At 53.6% G+C, this 18,633-nt stretch overlaps 3 protein-coding genes across 3 annotated transcripts; all 3 read right to left on the bottom strand.

Annotated features, from left to right (window-relative positions):
• Positions 1 to 330: 330 nt before the first annotated feature.
• Positions 331 to 7,293, bottom strand: BO97DRAFT_441763 (uncharacterized protein). Its single transcript, XM_025698200.1, has 7 exons — positions 7,017 to 7,293; positions 6,816 to 6,956; positions 5,511 to 6,760; positions 4,974 to 5,014; positions 4,591 to 4,896; positions 4,028 to 4,541; positions 331 to 3,978 (listed from the first exon to the last, which is right to left on the bottom strand). Exons 1-7 carry the CDS (start codon positions 7,175 to 7,177, stop codon positions 407 to 409), a joined length of 5,985 nt encoding a protein of 1,994 aa, XP_025553444.1. The 5' UTR covers positions 7,178 to 7,293; the 3' UTR covers positions 331 to 406.
• A 6,506-nt stretch (positions 7,294 to 13,799) lies between these two features.
• On the bottom strand, positions 13,800 to 15,602 carry BO97DRAFT_386824 (COPII-coated vesicle protein). The gene is made up of 3 exons (XM_025693552.1): positions 15,338 to 15,602; positions 14,561 to 15,148; positions 13,800 to 14,448 (listed from the first exon to the last, which is right to left on the bottom strand). The coding sequence occupies exons 1-3, from the start codon at positions 15,426 to 15,428 to the stop codon at positions 13,934 to 13,936; spliced, it is 1,194 nt and encodes a 397-aa protein (XP_025553443.1). The 5' UTR covers positions 15,429 to 15,602; the 3' UTR covers positions 13,800 to 13,933.
• A 213-nt stretch (positions 15,603 to 15,815) lies between these two features.
• Positions 15,816 to 18,260, bottom strand: BO97DRAFT_365229 (uncharacterized protein; the record flags this gene model as incomplete). The annotated part of the gene is made up of 4 exons (XM_025692569.1): positions 15,816 to 17,072; positions 17,136 to 17,776; positions 17,975 to 18,023; positions 18,204 to 18,260. The coding sequence occupies 4 exons, from the start codon at positions 18,258 to 18,260 to the stop codon at positions 15,816 to 15,818; spliced, it is 2,004 nt and encodes a 667-aa protein (XP_025553442.1).
• Between the last annotated feature and the right edge of the window lie 373 nt (positions 18,261 to 18,633).

Below are 18,633 nucleotides of genomic sequence, written 5' to 3'. Positions count from 1 at the left end.
CTTTACTGGAAAGGTGTTTGCTGTGTTACTTTACTGGAAAGGTGTTTGCTGTGGATGGAAATAGGGGGCGTTTGGCAGGCGTTGATATGGCGCGATGGAATTTGAAGATTGTCTTGAGTGTTACGATCGGTGGGAATACGTCGGATTTTGCTTTCGGTGTACAAAAGTGATTTATGCAGTAATATTAAAGCATGATGTGCTGAGACGTGGGTTTGTCGTATTCGCTACAGGAGGTAGTCGATCATAAGTCTAGATTTCTCGTCCACTAGGTTGTATATTTATGTGGCTGTATCGCATGCTGTTCAAGTTGGAGGACGCTCTGACAATGTACTGCAATACAAGCCAAGTTTATAGAGTAAGCGCCCGCTAGAGAGAGACCGAGCAAGCACCAAGCCTACAGCCTCTGTTACATATCTCGAACATACCCCTGCTCCGCCACGCCCCCCTGGTCCAACACAATGTAGTAATCTGCATCCTTGATAGCCTCCAGCCGATGCGCGATCGTCACGACCGTAGATTCCTTCATCTCCTCCCTCAAGATCTGCTGGATCTCCAGCGAGCTCTCATGGTCAATCGACGCCGTGGCCTCATCCAGAATGACAATCGGGCTTCGACGCAGGACCGCCCGGGAGAGTCCGATCAGCTGCCGCTCGCCCTGGCTCAGGTTCCGGCCTCCGGCTTCGACGTGGGTCTCGAGACTCCAACCGTGGCGGCTGCAAACGCGCTTCAGCACCTCCGAGCACTCTGCATCGGAGTACTCGCCTGTCGGATCGATATTTAGCCGAATGCTGCCGGGGAACAGGACGGGGTCCTGCGCGACGAATGTGACGCGGGATCGGAGGGCCTGCGTGTTGACCTGTGCGATGTCCAGCCCGTCGACGAGGATGCGGCCGGACTCCGGCCGGACGACGCTGAGCATCGACACCGCCAGCGTCGACTTGCCGCTGCCCGTGCGGCCCATGATGGCTGTGGTGCTGCCGCCGGGGATGCGCAGGCTGATGTTCTTGAGGGACGGGTCGAGGTGGGGCGCGTAGCGGATCGTCACGTCGTCGAAGACGATGTCCCGGCCGAATTTGGGCCACGAAGCTGGCGGGTCAACTGTGCCCGGCGATTCTTGCTCGACGTGCAGCAGTTCGTCCACCCGCTCGACGGACACGAAGTCCATCTGCAGCTGGCCGTATTGTTTGCAGAGCGCGTGGGTCGAGGTGACGAAGTTGTTCGCGGCGATGAGCACGAATGCTGCCAGGCCCGGACTGACGCTTGTGTAGAGTGCGAGGACGGTCAGACAGAATGTGGAGACGGCCGAGAGGCTCTCGAATCGGTACATCAGCCAGCTTTGGAGTGACCAGTAGAAGTGGTCCATGCCCTGGAACTTGTCTACCACGGCGATGACCCGGTCTTGGAAGCGTCCCTCGGCGTGGAATGCGCGGACTGTGGTCAGGCCATGGAGCAGCTCTCCGAAGTTGGAAATCAGAGGACTCAGTGATACCATCTCCAGACGTCGCAGGCTCTGTGATGTAGGGAGGAAGCGTAGGAAGATGAGGACAAATGCTGCCGTAAGCAGGAGCGAGAATACGAGGAAGGTCGGTGTTACTGTTGCGATAACGGCAATCGAAGATACCCAGGTGATGGCTTGGAAGGCGATCATTTGGAATTGCTCGCTTATGTTTCCGTCGACTACTCCAATGTCCGAGGTCAGTCGGTTCATCAGTCGACCAACGGGAGTAACGTCGAAGAACCGGAAAGTGGCATTGCTCACTCGCACCATCACCTCCTGGAAGAGCGTCCGACCTGCACAGTAGACAATCACAAGCATCAGAAGTTGCGCCAGTAGAAGCATCAGGGACTGAAAGCTGGTGATAATCAGGAATGCTACCAGCCAGGGTTTGACGTTGTCCTCTGGCGCAGGGAGCTCATTCAGTGGGTTTTGAGGGACCCAGTGAATGTTGTTCGCAATAGCTGATGCCGTAGTCAGTTCGCCAACCGGAGATATGCGTTTGAGATTCGAGCTTCCGAAGAACAGTAGTATCTGCTTGTATGCCTCTCCCCACTCCTTGAGAAACCATGATTGGCCAACGGAAGATAGCCGGTAGATGGTGAGAACTATGAAGAGGGCGAGCCACCACCTATACTTGCCAGCTTTGATGTATTTCCAGTAGACCCGCGCTTGCACCCCCCATTCTGCTCGATGTTCCTCTTCTATGAACTTCGTGGGAACCACAGCAGTGGCATCCTCGAGAGCAACGTCACCTTCAATGGCAGTGTCTGTGCTCTCAGATGGCTCACTTTCCGAGCCCTCACTGTTATGAGCTGGTCCATTTTGCTTGACCTCTACCGTGGCCCGCCCGTTCTCAATGTGGACTATCTGATCGGCAATATGGCCGACCAGGTGTGTTCTGTGGGTGACAAGAACTACAGTCCGGTTGCGCATTAGCGGTCCCAAGAAGCATTTGCGAACAACGGCCTCTGCCGTGTTGTGGTCTAACGCTGATAGCGGGTCATCGAGAAGCAGCAACCTAGCCGAGCTATACATTGCTCGTGCCAGAGCTACCCGTGCCTTTTGACCCCCAGAGAGACCGATGCCGTTCTCACCGACAAAGGACAGATCGCCATGCTTGAAGTTGGAGAGATCTGGTATAAGGGCACAAGCATCTAGCACCAGCTTATAGCGTTGCTCATCATAAGGCGAAGAAAACAAAATGTTGTCCCGGATACTCATGCTCTGTAGCCATGGTGTTTGGGCACAGAACCCTACCATCTCGTTGGGAAGGCGAGAGGCTCCCTCGAGTCTATCCAACTCCCCAAGCAGGGCCTGGAGCAAGGCTGTCTTTCCAGAGCCCACCTTGCCGTGCACGACAGTTAACCCCTGAGGCACATCCAAATTGACATTTGAAAGCACGGGCACTGTTCTCCCGGGCCAGGCAAAAGTGCATGAGTCCAGTTTGATCGCAGAGGGAAAGTCATCAGCAGCAGGCGTTGTCTCTTTGTCAGGCTCGGCCATGAAGTCCTCAATTCTCTCCATAGCAATTGAGGCGTTTATGAGCACAGTGATAAGACTTGGAATATCTCTCAATCGGGTCTCCAACATCGTGAACAGCTGGAGAGCAGGAAATATGATGTCGATGCGCAATGGGTTTCCAGCCAGATAGGTGTAAGCATATAACGCGACAACAGGGAACAAGCCACTAGCGAGGGTGTTGATGAACCGGATCAACACATTCCACAAACTGGTAATGATCCAAAGGTTCAGCTCAGACTGCCTTGCGTCCATGACCTGACGAAGCCAATGACTCTGCCAGCCGTACCAGCGTAGATGGCGCAGAGCTTCCACAAACTGAGAAGATATTTGGAGCCGAGTATCTGTTGCCAGGCGACGAACACGCTCCCACTGCAGAAGCGTACGAGTGATAAACACGTTGAGCGTCTGTGCAACCAAAATGGCTACAACGCCCAAGAAGCACGACGGACCAAGTAATTTCCAGACGAGAACAGTCGCGATGACAAGCCCCAGCGGTTTGTCGATCAGTGAGTCGATTTCCCAGAATCGTTGGGCTACTTCGTAGACATCCCCACGTAGCAAGTTGAATATCTTGCCCATAGATGCTGTTTTCTTAACCTTCTCCTTGGGCGAAACCTTCTGAGAGCGCGAGAAGGGCCACCACCACCTGCTTGGTTTGCGATCCGAATATGTCTCGTCATTGCCTTCTTCAGCGGGCTCAGTACCTTCTTCCTTATCGCTGATTTGCTGGTCAAAGACATTCTTTCTTGAAAGCGCCTTTTCATAGACCATCATAATCATCTCTCCTCTACTCCGTTCATAGGCACGTCTACCGTACCACAGGTTGAGAACTTGCGCCTGCGCTAGCACTAGACGAAGTAACAAACTGAGCAACGCATAGGTCAAGGCCGGCCTATTGGACGTCCCCCGATCCTTCATCGCCTGCAACAATTGTTGGAGCAAGACAGGGGTCGAGAAGTCTGCATGGTTGGTCAGCGAAATGCTGGCCATCATGAATGGGATACCGACCGCAAAGCATTTGGACAATAGAGATCGTAGTTATTATCAGCACATCGATCCCATTCGCCTGGAGCAAACGTCCAAGAACGGATCCTCTCAATTGGCGAAACTTTTCATGTAACTTGCGATGCTGGAACTCGTGTCCCAAGAACCAGACGTCTTCCTCCTGCAACTGCTTATTCTTGCCTACAGAGATCAGGGGAGCCATCCAGGACACGCTGAGGAATTGCCAAAGCCGCAGATTGTCTTCGGGACTGCGGTAGTCGCTCGATGGCGATTGGCCAACGGCACTGATATCGCCCTGCGGGAGCAAATGGCTGCGAAAGGGCATTGCCAGGATGACCATACACCCGGCCAAGGCAGCAGTAGCAGCCACATGGCGGGTGAACAGTTTGGAGGTTTGATATACATCATGATTGATGACGAATGCAGATTCCACGATCAATGCACTTAGGAAGAAGGCGAGCAGAGACGTAGGGCACGATCTCGGCCGCACCACGGCTATCATGACAGCAGCCACAGCCTAGTCCTTGGTTAGCGTATCGTCCCGGAGGTTTGCTTTTCCCACTTACCCAGGATACGACTAATGCAATGCTTGTGATGGGTCCAATGAGAATGACGTTGGTTAGGTCAGCTAGAAAACCAACCACCGAGATGGTGAATAACGCTGCAACCCATCCGAGCCGTTGCTGTGGTCGTTCTATGGGGAGCTCAATTGATGCTGGCTGCTCTTGAACGAAGGGCACTGTCCATTTTGGACGTTTACCTCGCAGTCCTGCAGACGGTATGTGGCCCAGTGTGACGACCAGAACGACTATTGCTGGTGCGAGAGATAAATACTGCAATGCACATAGTGACGGTCGCGCATAATGGGAGTCCTGTGGTGGGACATGTCAATACCAACAAACATGCTATACATGACAGGTGTGGTTTTGCGAGGTCTTGGATAACTTACCCATAGCCAATGGCAGGAGCTGAGAGATCCATCTTCCATGTCTATCAGCATTAGCACCCATCCACAGAGTGACTGGGCTGGTGTGACCAAGACTTGAAGGAAGTAAGTAGTCAGCCATCTCAGCTTAACTAATTGATTGTCGAAGGCGGCGGAGTCGCACCGCCTAGCCTGCGTGCCTTAGGCATCATGTCCGAAAACAGACTAGAAGCGCAAGTCCCTTAAGGATGATGCAGGTGGGAAAATGACAAGGATGTGGAATGCTTGGTTTAGTTCATTGGTAGTACTTGAGTTCTGCAAGTGGGGCGAGCTATATGCCAGTATGTCTGGCATTACAGTGCGATCCCTGCGGTTATCTGGCGACCTCGCATCCAGGTCATTACGAATATGCATAATAGTTGATCCAAATTTGAATGAGATTAAATTAACAAGATATTTCTTCGCCGGAACGCTCAACCTCACGACTCAACCACAAAGCTCACCATCAGTACGCTTCGTCATTTGTTCTCTGTTGCTGCTTATCATGGCCGGCTGGCATACTAGTCCTGTGTACGATACGAATCCATCGTCGTCTCCTCCACTCGCCCATCCCTCCTGTATTGCCTCTCTCCTCATAATCCTGGGAAGCTCGCTCCTTTCCTTTCTTCTTCGTAGGCGTTTTCCTGTCGCTGGCGGAATCGTGAAAGGCATCGATTCCTAACCCAGCCGCCACACCACCGTCGTCCGCCACGAAAGCAGGAGGTAGGTCCCAGACCCAGCCGCCAATCTCTCCACTAACTGCTTGGTCTTCAGAGGGGCTCCCGGGTACCTCGAAGCCCACCCCTGTGATCATGCGCTCAACCACCCACTCACGGCAATCGAGATCCAGCTCCCACTTCTTGCTCTTCCATGCCCAGCCGCTTGGGGGCTGAACGTCCTCGAAGAACCGACACCCCTTGGGACGGTCGCCCGCGATGCGAAGCGGCGAGAGTGGGTCATACGGCATGGGACTGAATAAGACATGATCCCATTGGGATTCAGAGTATGGAGCCAAAGAGCGATACTGAATCTCAAATATCTCAACCTCACGTTCTTCGGTGTCAGAATCCAGGGAGATATTAGCCAGCGAGCGCATCAGCGACATGGCCCCGGAGGAAGAAGCGGGTAGCGGGACCCCAGCAGCCGTCGCTGCACTTCGGAGCTGTTTTTCGGCCAACGACCCTGGGCTCGACGGTTGCTGGGACATATCTGCTGTGATGGCTTGGAAGAAATCCTGGAAGCCTGGGTACAGTGAGAGCACAGCCAGATTGCCACCCACCAAGAAGACAAAGCCCCAAGGTACAAGATGTGCGGTCAGAAATAGAAGAGCTGCAACGAGAAGACATAATAGGAACACTGCTGACGAGAGCTTCTCATCTGAGAAATTAGTCACAGGTGCGAAGGCGGACACCATAGCATCGTGCGCATCCGAAAAGTCCGCCATGCAATTTTGCAGGTCTCGCATATTCCTGAAGAAGTCCTTTGAGGTCTCCGAGGCCGGCTTGATGGTCTTCGCGGGTGCCAGTGCCGGGCCGTCATACGAATAGTAAGGCATGATGCTCGAGGTGGATGTTGAAGGGGGCGGAGGATGACGTGCGAGGAATGCAGGCACCATGATGAAGAACAGGAGGATAGATATCGGCACCAACACAAAGAGGTGTGGGTTTAGGCAGATGAAAGAATAGATGAAGAGAAATGAAAGGGTGTGGGAGGCTTTCTTCCAACTGAACAGACGCTCAACCTGGATCTGAAAAGTAAAGACAATCCCAATTCTGTACCAAACTTTAGCGTCTCCAGTAATTTAGTGCTGGAGTGGTAATGGTGTACCTTGCATTGAATCTGCGAAAGTTGTTTGCCATGAGAGGTAGACTGAATGCTGGCCGCTTGGGGTCTTCCGCGAAGGCCTTGTCGCCGCCTGACCATGATTCCTTATCGGCATCTTCTGTGGGCACTACCTGCTCCAGAATCCTGTTGGGGGAAAAAGGTCAGCGGAGACTGAGAGAGATGTCTACAGATCCAAACACTTACTTGGAAAATAGCCTGTCCTGCAGAGATCGCCCGACGCTCGAGGCTGATCGCTTGTGTCCCCCGGGCTTCGGGTGCTTTGTATCATGTTTCTGCTTGTCGGAAAATATGACAGGTATAGGCTCATCGCGATTGACGATGGGCTCCGCAATAGTTTCATCCATGACGCCCCATCAACCAAGAGACTGTTGCTGTGGTTGGGTCAAGTGGGAAGGGCATCTCCGATGGCGGGAAAAGGGAGAGATGAGGTCAGAGTTGGGTGAAGTAGCAATAACAGCGGTAGCAGCAGCAGCAGCAGCAGCAGCAGCAAGCAGCAAAAGCACATGCAGATGGCTGGATGCCCAGAATTTGGGGTCACTCCGAGCTTATCGGCCACTGGTTGGTTTTAGGTTGTATTGCGCAATACGTCAATTACGTCGAATAGATTACTACCCACAGGCTCTCTGGGCGATCCCACCAAAACGGTAGGTGTTTGGGCTGTTTGCAGCCACCGAGACCCCCCCCATTTTGCTCGCAGCAGCAGCAAAAAAAGGAGCAGGGGGGGCAACTCATTGAAGACTCATGGAAGTCTCTCACTCAACCTCAACTTGGCCTCCCGGTTCCAAATTGTTTACCACCTCTTTATTTTTCCATATCAATCCTCCGACCGTAACTCTTCGGTCCCTTTCTCTTCCCTCTCCCTCCCCCACTTATTTTCTCCTAATTTTGATTGATCGTTGACCTCGACTCTTCTTCTATTTTTCACTTTCGCCTCTCATTATCGGACTATTCTTTCCCGCGTCGGGCACACTCCCGGGTGGTTGTTGCTTAGGTATACACACCCCCATACAGTAACTTTCTTTTGACGCCAAGTCTGGCAGAAACCAACTACTGCTGCCCCAGGCAGAGTTTCTCCTCTGCAGAACCTCGCCAGTTCGGTCTTTTGAATCTGGTCTGAAAAGGGGCTTCACGAAGACTCTCTCAGAGCTTTCATCTGCGCTTTCAATCTCTGTCTAACCCCATTTTCAGGTTTCTTCGTCGCCCAACCCGCAGCAGACACCGCTGTTCTTGACCCCCGCAATGGACCGGTAGCAACCGTTGATGGGTCGCGCGACGGTGTTGATCAGGGTTCTGCTTGGTTAAACACCGGAAGAAAAAAAAAATAACAACACCTTCTACTCCTGAATGCCATTGCGATAGGGATTGCCCTTGCATCCCCCCCGCTAATTCAATTCCCCAACCTCTCGCCCCCGACTTGTCTACCTACCTGTCGTCCGGAGCTCGCTCGGTCGCAGTTCGAGGATGATGCCGGAAAATCCATCCTTTCATGAAACTCCAGGAAAGGGGCACTTGCGCAAAGTACAATCGAGATCATCTAGCCCGTCTCGAAATGATGGGTCCGGCTCAGAAGGTAGGATTGTTGGATCAAGACTGGGACTATCATTCTTATCTGCAAATGGTTCTTTGTTGACCACGGCTAATTCATTGTCTCTCGCTTTAACAGAAGGACCCACGCGCAGACGGTTGCAAAAGCACTCTTCGACTTCTTTCCTTTCCGAAGCCTCGTCCCACTCGTCCAAAGCTCCTGCCGCAACCCGAACAGGTGTAATGAACCGGAGGAGGTTGTCTATTCGCGATCAGAAAGCGCCGCAAGGCCCACGACCGCAGGACCCTTCACGAACAAGGTATAATCGCCTCACGCTCTTAATTGCCTCCGTCCCCGCCTTCCCGCTATTTTGACTTTAATTGTCGAACCTTCTCCTTCCAGCTTCCAGACCCCCGATCACACATCCCAGGGCTAACGTGAATTTCCTACAGCAACACGTCCGGTTCATTCTTCCACTCCGGGAACTCCTCGATCGATTCCACAAATGACTCAACACAAAGCAACAACTCACGCATTAGTCTGCGATCTACCAGTGTGGGGAATTTTGCGAAACCGGAGTATAACCCGATGCCTTCCCAGAGTACGGAGTTCCTCGCCCCGGTGAATTTCGACGACATGCAGAATAGTATCATGGGAGAATCACAATTGAAGTATTTCCCGGTGCCTGGAACTATGGGGCTAGGATATAAGCCAAATTGGACGAGTGGCAGTGACAATGGAGAGACCACACGTTCCAGGAGCAATTCTATTCGTCGAAAAAGCGTGGTCAATTCGTCCAGCGAATCAGTGTCATCTCGTCCATCTGCGACTTCTACGACCGGTCGTAGCCGTCGGCAAAGCCTTACTCAACAAACGGGGGCGAATGGTACGGCTTCGCGTGCCCCAAGGAAGTCTTTAGGGCCCGGTTCTCTGCCGTCGAATGGAACTGGGAGGCGACAGAGTCTATCTGCGCGGAAAGCGAGCGCGGATGCAAGCCGTACAGAGCAGACCAGCTATCTCCGTCCCCGTACGCAACATTTCGAATCAAGTCGAACCGAAGGTACGAAGCTTTCCAGCAACGCGCGGAGTATCAAGGCCAAGTCGCTTCAGCCACCGCTGCGAGAGCCTCACGATAATTACTTGACCGCGTCTGGCCCAGCAGAATATTCTCGGGCGTCGTCGACTAATGCTGTTCGAACACCAGTGAAAAATGCAACACCCGCCATCAATACTCCATCCTCGTCATGTAAAAGAGTCTCAGTCATGCCCCCACATGTTCATGGTCTTGGAGCCCGTACCATAAGCCCTACCGATGCGCGTCGGGCTAAACGTATGTCAACAGCTCCTTCGACGCACCCGCTGCCATTTACACCAACTCAAACAGAGCCTATGCCTGTCCGGCCTCGATCCTCCGCGCAATCGCCGTCACATATTCCCCGCAAGAGTGTCACTCCGTCCTCAACCCGCACCACCCCTGACCCGAACCGAAAGTCATACAGTTCCGGCTTATCGCTCTCATCCAATACGACCTACAGCTCTGTAAGAAACTCGGCTGGCTCATTGCAGAATAGGCTCTCCCACAATGCGTCAACATCCCGGCTACCTACTCCTAAAACCCGCTCCGAACCGAACGCGCCCGATGAAGAGGTTCCCCCTGTCCCCGCGATACCCAAAGCATATGAATCCCCCAAGGGTGATTTCGAGCCACCGAACTACGTCACCCCTCGCAAGTCAAGCTTGAACACGGAAGCCGGGCTGAAACCTAAACTCGAACCAGAATCAGACACCAACTTTACCGCAAGTGCAACGGAGGAGGAAGCGCCCAAGCCCAGAGCAGGACGGGCGATGAAGACTCCCGAAGCTAAACCTAGAACCACGGCGCTTCTTGGGAAGAGGAATCTGCAGCCTCTGAAATTACCTCCTTTGAATCTGCTTCCCCTGGGTACGCCTATGACGACTAAGATCGAGGCTCTGAAAGATCGCGAAGATGATCTCAAAGTGCAAACACCTTCTGCTCAGATCGTGTCCAAGACACCGAGTACTCCCCTAACTGCTTCCAAGGCCAACTTCTTCTCCACAGTCGAGGATGACGATCTTATGCCACTGACACAGGCGAGGAGCAGCACGTCGCACTTTGCATTGAGTACCTCATCGACCGCCCCGACTCTGAGGACTGCGAGTAGTTCCAGTGCGCTTGCAGCTTTCGAGAACACGCCGACCAATGCGAGGACATCTTCACCTTACGCCGCATATAGCTTACCGAAGAGCAACAGCGAACACACTAGTTTGAAGCCAAAGACCAGTGATGACCATGCACCCAAGGCAGTCCAGTCGTATAAAATGACTGGTCCTCGTTCGCAGACACAGTCGTCTGCCTTCTCATCCAACGCTGAGACGATCAGTCAGCTATCCACACCTTCCGACCCAGACAACAATAGTATATCGAGCTCAACCCTACGCAATAAGATCACAATGACCCGCAACCGAAGCAGCCCCAAGACTCAGACAGGCACAGAGGCCAGCAGCGATCCGGTGAAGCATGATCCAATGCCGCCGCCGAAGATAGCCGCTTCATCGACTTGGAACAACCTTTCCAGCGTGAAAACCTCCAGCCCTACGCTCAAGCCAAGCTATCTTAAGTCCCGACGCCAGGCTTCTTTCTCCAAGGCTTCGAGCCAGGCATTGAGAAAGCCCAGCTTTAGCAGCGAGCAGAGCCTTGCACTTGAACCGAGCCCATCTAACGACTCAAACGATAGCACTGATGCTCCTGTCGTTCAACATCGGACTGCTGCAAGCTCAATTTTCTCCCCGGTCCATCGAATCATCAGTTCGGCGAAATCCAGCGTGACTGCCACTCCAGCTCCCCCGCCCACTAGCGATCCCAATGTTGACCCTGATATTCGTGTTGCGGACGAAGAGATGCGCAAACTCGGCAGTAAGCGCAAAGACTTTGAGAATGCCGCCAAGAATCTGGATGAATTACGACGCAAGGCTAGTCCAAAGGAGCGTGTAAGTCCAGCGCAGGCTTTGAGAATAGCGAACCTGAACATCTTCGAGCGCGGAGAGATTATCGACTTCAAGGATATCTATTTCTGTGGCACTCAACATGCCAGGAAGCATGTTGGTGATCTCTCCGTGCAAGCGAACTTTGGCTACGACGATGACCGTGGTGACTACAATATCGTCATCGGCGACCATCTGGCGTACCGCTATGAAGTGATCGACGTGCTTGGTAAAGGAAGCTTTGGTCAGGTAGTGCGATGCATTGACCACAAAACGGGAGGCCTTGTTGCAGTCAAGATTATCCGCAACAAGAAGAGATTTCACCAGCAAGCCCTAATCGAAGTCAACCTCCTCCAGAAGCTTAAAGAGTGGGATCCGCAACGCCGCCACAACGTGGTCAACTTCACTCAGAGCTTCTACTTCAGAGGCCATCTTTGCATTTCCACCGAGTTACTGGGAATGAATCTGTACGAATTCATCAAGGCTCACGATTTCAAGGGCTTCTCACTGAAGCTCATTCGACGCTTCACGAAACAGATGTTGAACACGCTAGTGCTATTGCAGGCGAAGAAGGTTATTCATTGTGACTTGAAGCCTGAGAATATCTTATTGTGCCACCCGTTGAGCTCCGACATCAGAGTCATTGATTTCGGTTCCAGTTGCTTCGAGAACGAGAAAGTGTATACCTATATCCAGAGTCGATTCTATCGGTCTCCCGAAGTTATCCTTGGTATGTCGTATGGTATGCCCATCGACATGTGGAGTGTTGGATGTATCCTTGCAGAGCTGTTTACGGGCTACCCTATTTTCCCGGGTGAAAATGAGCAGGAACAGCTTGCCTGCATCATGGAGGTGTTTGGTCCTCCGGAGAAGCATCTGATAGAGAAGAGTACTCGCAAGAAGTTGTTCTTCGACTCCTTGGGCAAACCGAGGCTTACGGTTTCCTCTAAGGGCCGAAGACGTCGTCCCAGCTCCAAGGAGCTTCGGCAGGTTCTGAAGTGTGACGATGAATCCTTCCTTGATTTTATATCCCGCTGCCTTCGGTGGGATCCTGCCCGTCGGATGAGTCCCCAAGACGCGCTTCGTCATGAATTCATCACGGGCATCAAGCTGGCTTCGCGTACGAGGACATATACTTTGACGAACAACTCCCCGGCCAAGCGGGTGATCTCGTCCAACCCGTCTTTAGGACGTCCTCTTCCCGAGCCGCCTGTGGCCGGCCTGAAAAGTGGCACTCTTGCCCGCACTCGAGACGCCTCGGGCACCTCCCCGGTCAAGCCCGCTGGGAAGCGTCATTCGACAGTGAGCGGGATTGCACCGTCGACGCCCGCTAAGCGAGGCACGAGCATTAGCACAGGTACTCCTGGGTCCGCTTTACCCCGTGTTGCGGCTCGAAGTATTAGTGGTAAGCCCGACCTTGCAACAGCGGCAGCTGCCACCAGCCTGGTAAGTCAAATGCCCCCAAAGTAGCATAGCGGACATATCGATCACAAGAGCTAACTCGGACCGCAGAGAACCAAATGAAGCGTGCAATGCCATCTAGAGTTTTTCTCTTCTTTCTTCCTCACTTCTTTGCATATCTGTAATAATAATTGTTTGATCATCAAGGTTGCATGTTGCATAAAAACGGGTATCGGCACATAGGAGGTTCTGCGCGTCCCCCGTTCGTCATGATTGAGATTCCGAGACTTTGTTGGAGGCTCCTCCCCGCCCGAGAGTGTTTACTTTATACCCTTAGTCGAGCATGTGTATGCTTTTCCCCCATGACTTTCTACATTTCTTGCAAAGTTCTCTTTTCCAGCATATTTGTTCCTGATGTGTGGGGTATTTCATCATGACCTTGAAGGGCTCCTGTTGTTTGTTTCCCAATCTTTGCATGCATATGATATGTCTCGCTTGCATTTTCTACTGTTACCTTTTCATATGTCACTCATTTTTCATTTGTCTATGATGAACCGAGGGGTGTTCCATTCCTGAATGGATGAAAAACTCTCTGATTGGACGGTCGAAAGCCCTGATCTGTACATTTATTTTTATTTTTTTCGAAGAGAATTTCGGGCATCAGCGCCCTTTCTCCGAATCGTGTTGCTGGTCTCTCCGATACATTTGCATAGGATACTTACATTTGGGTTTGGGGAGCTGGAGCTGGAGTTCGACTTATGACCTAGACAACTACAACTATAACTAACTACAAGATGTTAGTCACAGCAAGCACATCATCTCTGCTGCATATATATATGTACTTTGCACAAATGCCAATCACTGCTGCTGGTGCTGGTGAAGCTAGCGATCATTTACTACTATGATTACAGTAATATTTGTGTAAAACAGTGAGTTCGAAATTCCGGTTGTACACCAAACTTCAGATACCGACATCTGAGTAAAGAGATCCTAGAAGAGAGGGTGACTTCCAAGGTTTTAGTGAAGAAGATGATGATGATGATGCCAATGAAGCAGTATATATTCCCAAACCAAATGTACCAAGCACAGTAGGTACCTACGTAACACATGCAAACCAAATTCACCCCTCTTCTCCAAACAAGAACAGAACCAAGGATGACAATACACATCTTCAATCCTCAGCAAGATGCCTCCCATTCAAAACCCCATCGGACTTTTCCCGCCAGCCGCCGCGCCGGCGCACCAACTGGCCCGCCCAGCCAGCCATCTGATACAGCCACCCACCGGTGACCATGACACCGGACACGGTATTCACCAACCGCATAAGCAAGGCCAAGAAGCTGGAGCGCTCCTCGCTGACGAGCAGCAGGATGGGCTCGATGTTGTACTTGAAGAAGATCCCCGGGATGAAGAAGGGGTTCTCGGGCAGCACGTCGGCAGAGCTGGTGGCCGCGTACTGGTTGGTGAGCACCAGGTTCTTGCTGCGCTGGGCCTTCTCCGGATTCGTGTAGATCTCCTGCAGCGCGGTGCTGCCCTTGGAGTAGATCGTCGGTACCACCGAGAGGAAGTATTGGTATTTGTAGTAGTGGGATTCGGTGGCCGCGATGGTTTTGTCGAGGGGATTGAGGAGGGTTGGGTAGTGTGGACCGAAGGAGAGTTCCGTGATCATGTGCGTGAAGTTGAATACTATTTTTTCGCCGTGGGTCAGTTATTGTTGATGTAGGCCCCAAGGGGGTGGGTGGGCTCCTGAGACTGTAATTTCCCCCCTGGGAGAGGAAGGGAAGCAAAGCAAACATACCGCTATGATCCAAATGGCCCCCAGCAGCATCCTGATACCCATGTCCACGGGCGGTGATATGGAAGTCACCCTGGACTTTATTCCCCTCGAGACTACCATAAATCCGACATGAGTCGACGACATCCCCCCTGCGGAGGCGGGGGCCCTTGGGGAACTTGCGACGGGGGTTGCGGCGCACCTCGCCCAGGACGTGGTGGACGTGAGCGTCGGCCTCCTGCGCGGCCAACCGGTCGGCGTCCTCCTGGCTGAGCGTCTGGTACTCGTCGTGGCGGCCGCCGCGGTTGCGCTTGTCCATCCACAGCTGCCAGCTGGTGCGCTCGCGCTGCAGCAGCTCGCCCGCCAGGATCCGGTCGCCCGACGCGTCCTGGATGTTCACGTGCAGCGTGTCGCATGGCATCCGCACCACCATGTCTAGGTTCAGCTGCAGGTCGTGCGATACCCCCTTTTCCACGCTGAAGTGCTGGTTCTCCGTGCCTCGGAGCCATGTCCGGAACTCCGCTACTGAGAAGACAGTGCAGATTACCAGGATCAGCACTGTCCATTGGCCGCCGCGGCGGGAGGGCGCTGTGTAGGAGGTTTTGGTCTTCGCTGGTTTTGTGTAGGGTGGTTAGCCTTGGGTTTCGTAGTGGTTGATTGCTTGGGGTGAGGTGGGTGGGTGGTTGGGTGGAATGGCGCATAGAAATGCGTAGTGGGCAGCGTAACTCGCTCTCCTGGCGCCGCCGCTCCATTGTCTTCTCCCAGATGAATTCGCCAGTAGAATGAACTCATAAAACTTACGGAAGGCATCAAACGTCTTCCAGCCGCCCTGCAGCTGAGACTTCTCGCTGAATGCATCCTCATTGAGGCCGTGATCTGCGAACCCATTCATCACGGAAGTTCGTGTCGCCAATAAACAATCACTGCGACAGGTCAAGGCATCAATAAAGCAGGAAAAGGAGGCACCAAGTGAAATGAATAATACAAGAGAGCGACGGTAGACCAGTGCCCTTCGCTCTCGAGGCAAATTGGGGTTAGCAAAGCAAGCACAAAGCAGATAGTGAGGGGGAGGGACGAGACAATCAATCAATCAATGGGAGAAAGGCCAAGTAGTCCGGATTGCGCCGCTGGTCTCCGCACCGCACCGCTTATCGATAAGCTCGACTTCGAACTCCACTGTATCTGCCCTACTTTGAAGTTGCTCCATGAGTCTACTCTTCACAAGTATATTTTTATCAATGAAGAACAAACACAATGGTATAATTGATGCAAGTAACTCTTAAATCTCAAAAATCTCGCCCATTCCAACGCCCGCTCCCTCAGCGCCAGCCCGACTATCCACCAGATCCAGTCGCCATCCATGCCAGTCCTTGAGCTTCCTCTTGATCTCTCGCACCCATTCGACTCGCTTCCGAGCCTCCTCTTCCGCCTGCGCGCGCGCAAACTCCGCCTCGTCGAACTCGTCCTCCAGGTTCTCTTCCGAGAGAAGCTCAAGGCTACCGCGTGCACCTGCGGGCGGCTGGTTCGATGAGGCGCGTCCCCGGTTGCCGTAGAAGGTATTGCCTCCCGTGAAGGCGGCAATCCCACTGGAAAGCACAGTCGAGAAGGACGAATGTTGGCCGTGGGATTTGCTCTGACCCATGCTCCGGCGGCGAGCGTGGTCGGCAGACGACCCGCCGGTCAGGTCAACGTCGTCGAAGGTATTCGCCGCAGCACTCGCCGAGTCGGGAGCACCGCTGAAGGGGGATTGGTAGTCGGCTTCCCCAGCGAGCTCCTCGCGCTTCTCCTGCCACACACCGCGACGGAGATCGAAGACCTCGCCTTCTAGGTCACGAATCCGGCGCTGCAGACGCGACCGTTCTTCGTCCTCGAGTTCGTCCAGGGCATCGTCGTCGGCACCGCCTGCTTCCCGCTTCCGGAGGGTCTCTTGCTCCTCCTTCAACCGAAGATTCTCATTCTCCGCGCTGGCGAGCCTCTTGCGCAGCACCGCGGCTTCCTTTTCGACCTTCTCGCTCTCGCGCAGCCGTACTTGATGGCGGGACTCGGATTCTTTGTGTAGGTTGCCCATGGCTTCCAGTTTCTTTTCCAGGATTTCGATCTTCTTCTCCGCGTCGGTCTTCTCCTGCTTCAGCTCCTCTACCTCCCGTTGAAGGTTTTTGATCAAAGTCTCAGTAGAAGTTTTGTCGACGCCTTCCTTGACTGCCTTCTCGGAGGCACGCGTTAGAGCAGCCTTGGTGTCGGTCAGCTCGCGCTGTGACTTTCCCAGCGCGGTCTCGCTCGTCGATAGCTTCTCCTCCAAGGCCGCGATCTGGGCCTCGTGCGCACTGTTCGAAGTGGACTGTGATGAAAGCTGCGCGCGTAGATTGGAGATCTCCAGCTCCATCGCCTCGATCGTAGCCGCCCTCGACTCGAGCTGTTTTACGAGATCCGCCGGCGGTGACTCGGCTTGTCCCGGAGCAGACACGCTTGCGTTGTTACGATGTGTTCGCGTTTGGAGATGAGAGTTCTGTCTCTGTAGCGAAGCAATCTCCGCTTTCTGCGCACCCAAATGTCAGTCACTTGCTCAAGCCCACCAACAGCCACCCGGGAAAGAACTCACCAACTCCTCGATCTCCCCAACCCTCTCTTCCGCCTTCCCCAGCTTCTCCTTCAATTCCTCCACATCCACACTCGCCTCCCGCAGATCCTCCAACTGATCCTCCGACTTCTTCCACCGCCCCGTGGCCTCTTCCCGCTCCTTCTCCAGCCGCTTGTTCTCCTTCTCCAGCTCCTCGATCCGCGCCGACTGCTTCCGATACACCTCCTGCACGGCCTCCCCGTCAGCACTCAGCGGCGGCAGCGAAGGCGACTTAAGCATCGCCGACGGCGACGGCGACACGCTCCCCTGCGAGACGGATCCCTTGCGGAACGACGAAGACCGCATCTTGGACTGGATGGACAGCGACGGTTGCCGACCATGGCTGGGGGGATGAGCCGGGGCATCGAGTCTGGTGGCGAGCGCGGGCTGGGCTTCGGTGTCTTCCGGACCTGGGGAAATAGGCGCGTCGGGCATCGGCTCGGTGGGGGATACTTGAGGAAAGGGTTGTGTTTCCGTCGGCGTTTCTTCCGGTTGCTGTACTTCTTCTTCGGCACCATTTTCCCCTTCTATCGTTGCCACTGGTGCACTTTCCTCTTGTGTCGGTTCTGGGGACGCGATGACAGGCTTCTCGGGTTCTTCCGTCGCGGGCGCGGGCGCTGCTGCTGCTGCTGCTTCCGTTTCGGCGGGTGTGGTGGCGTCCTCGACTGGTTGTTGTACTTCTTCGGCTACTTCGACTACTGAGGATGGTTCAGCATCGCCAGACGGGGATGCAGCAGCAGCAGCAGTAGTATCGGCAGGCGCAGCATCTTTAGCTCCTCCCTCCGCAGGCGCCTCGGCAGTCGCTTTGGTCGAATCGGTACTCGCCGCTTTCTTGTTCGCTTTTTTCTTCTGTTTTTGCAGTTGAGCGACCTATTTGATCGGATTTCAAGTAAGTTAGCAAGATTGGCCCATGTAGTAGTGTGGTCAGATCTCTCGATTTGGTCGAACGTGATCGCGGGCAAGCGGCGGATCCTCCCCGCGGAGGTCATGGTTCAACACGCATCGGTGCTGATTTATAGGCAGGTAGTATAGGATGTGGATGGTACCTACTCTCTTCTTGGCGGCCGCTAGCTTCTCAGCCTTGATGCGCTCCTCGTCGTCGGCCATTATGAAGGAGTCTGGGGTCTGGAATGGAATGTTTCGAGAGGGTGATTAGAAGAGACTCGATGGTGAATGTTGTTCGGAACGGACAGCTTGCCCGCGCACGGACCAGTTGGGGTCGGGCTGCTGTTCCTACTGTTGTAGTCTCGTTGCCGCCGCTTTTGCGCGGGAGGTGCACCTACGCGCACTCACTGTTCGCTCACTGAACACGCACGCCGGCCGATGAGGTTGAAGTAAATCCAGACTGCAGTGAGAGACAAGTTATGCATCTATATTGATCAGGAGGTTTCTTATCCCTTTACATTTTTCTGACTCCACTAAACCAGAGATCAGAATTACCGTCCAATTAGAATAAAGGCACATGCGACAACCACCGTAT

The sequence above is a fragment of the Aspergillus homomorphus genome (assembly GCF_003184865.1).
Source record: "Aspergillus homomorphus CBS 101889 unplaced genomic scaffold BO97scaffold_9, whole genome shotgun sequence".
Taxonomy (NCBI): domain Eukaryota; kingdom Fungi; phylum Ascomycota; class Eurotiomycetes; order Eurotiales; family Aspergillaceae; genus Aspergillus; species Aspergillus homomorphus.
The sequence above is the reverse complement of the archived record's forward strand: the minus strand, read 5'-3'. Positions and strand labels throughout refer to the sequence as shown.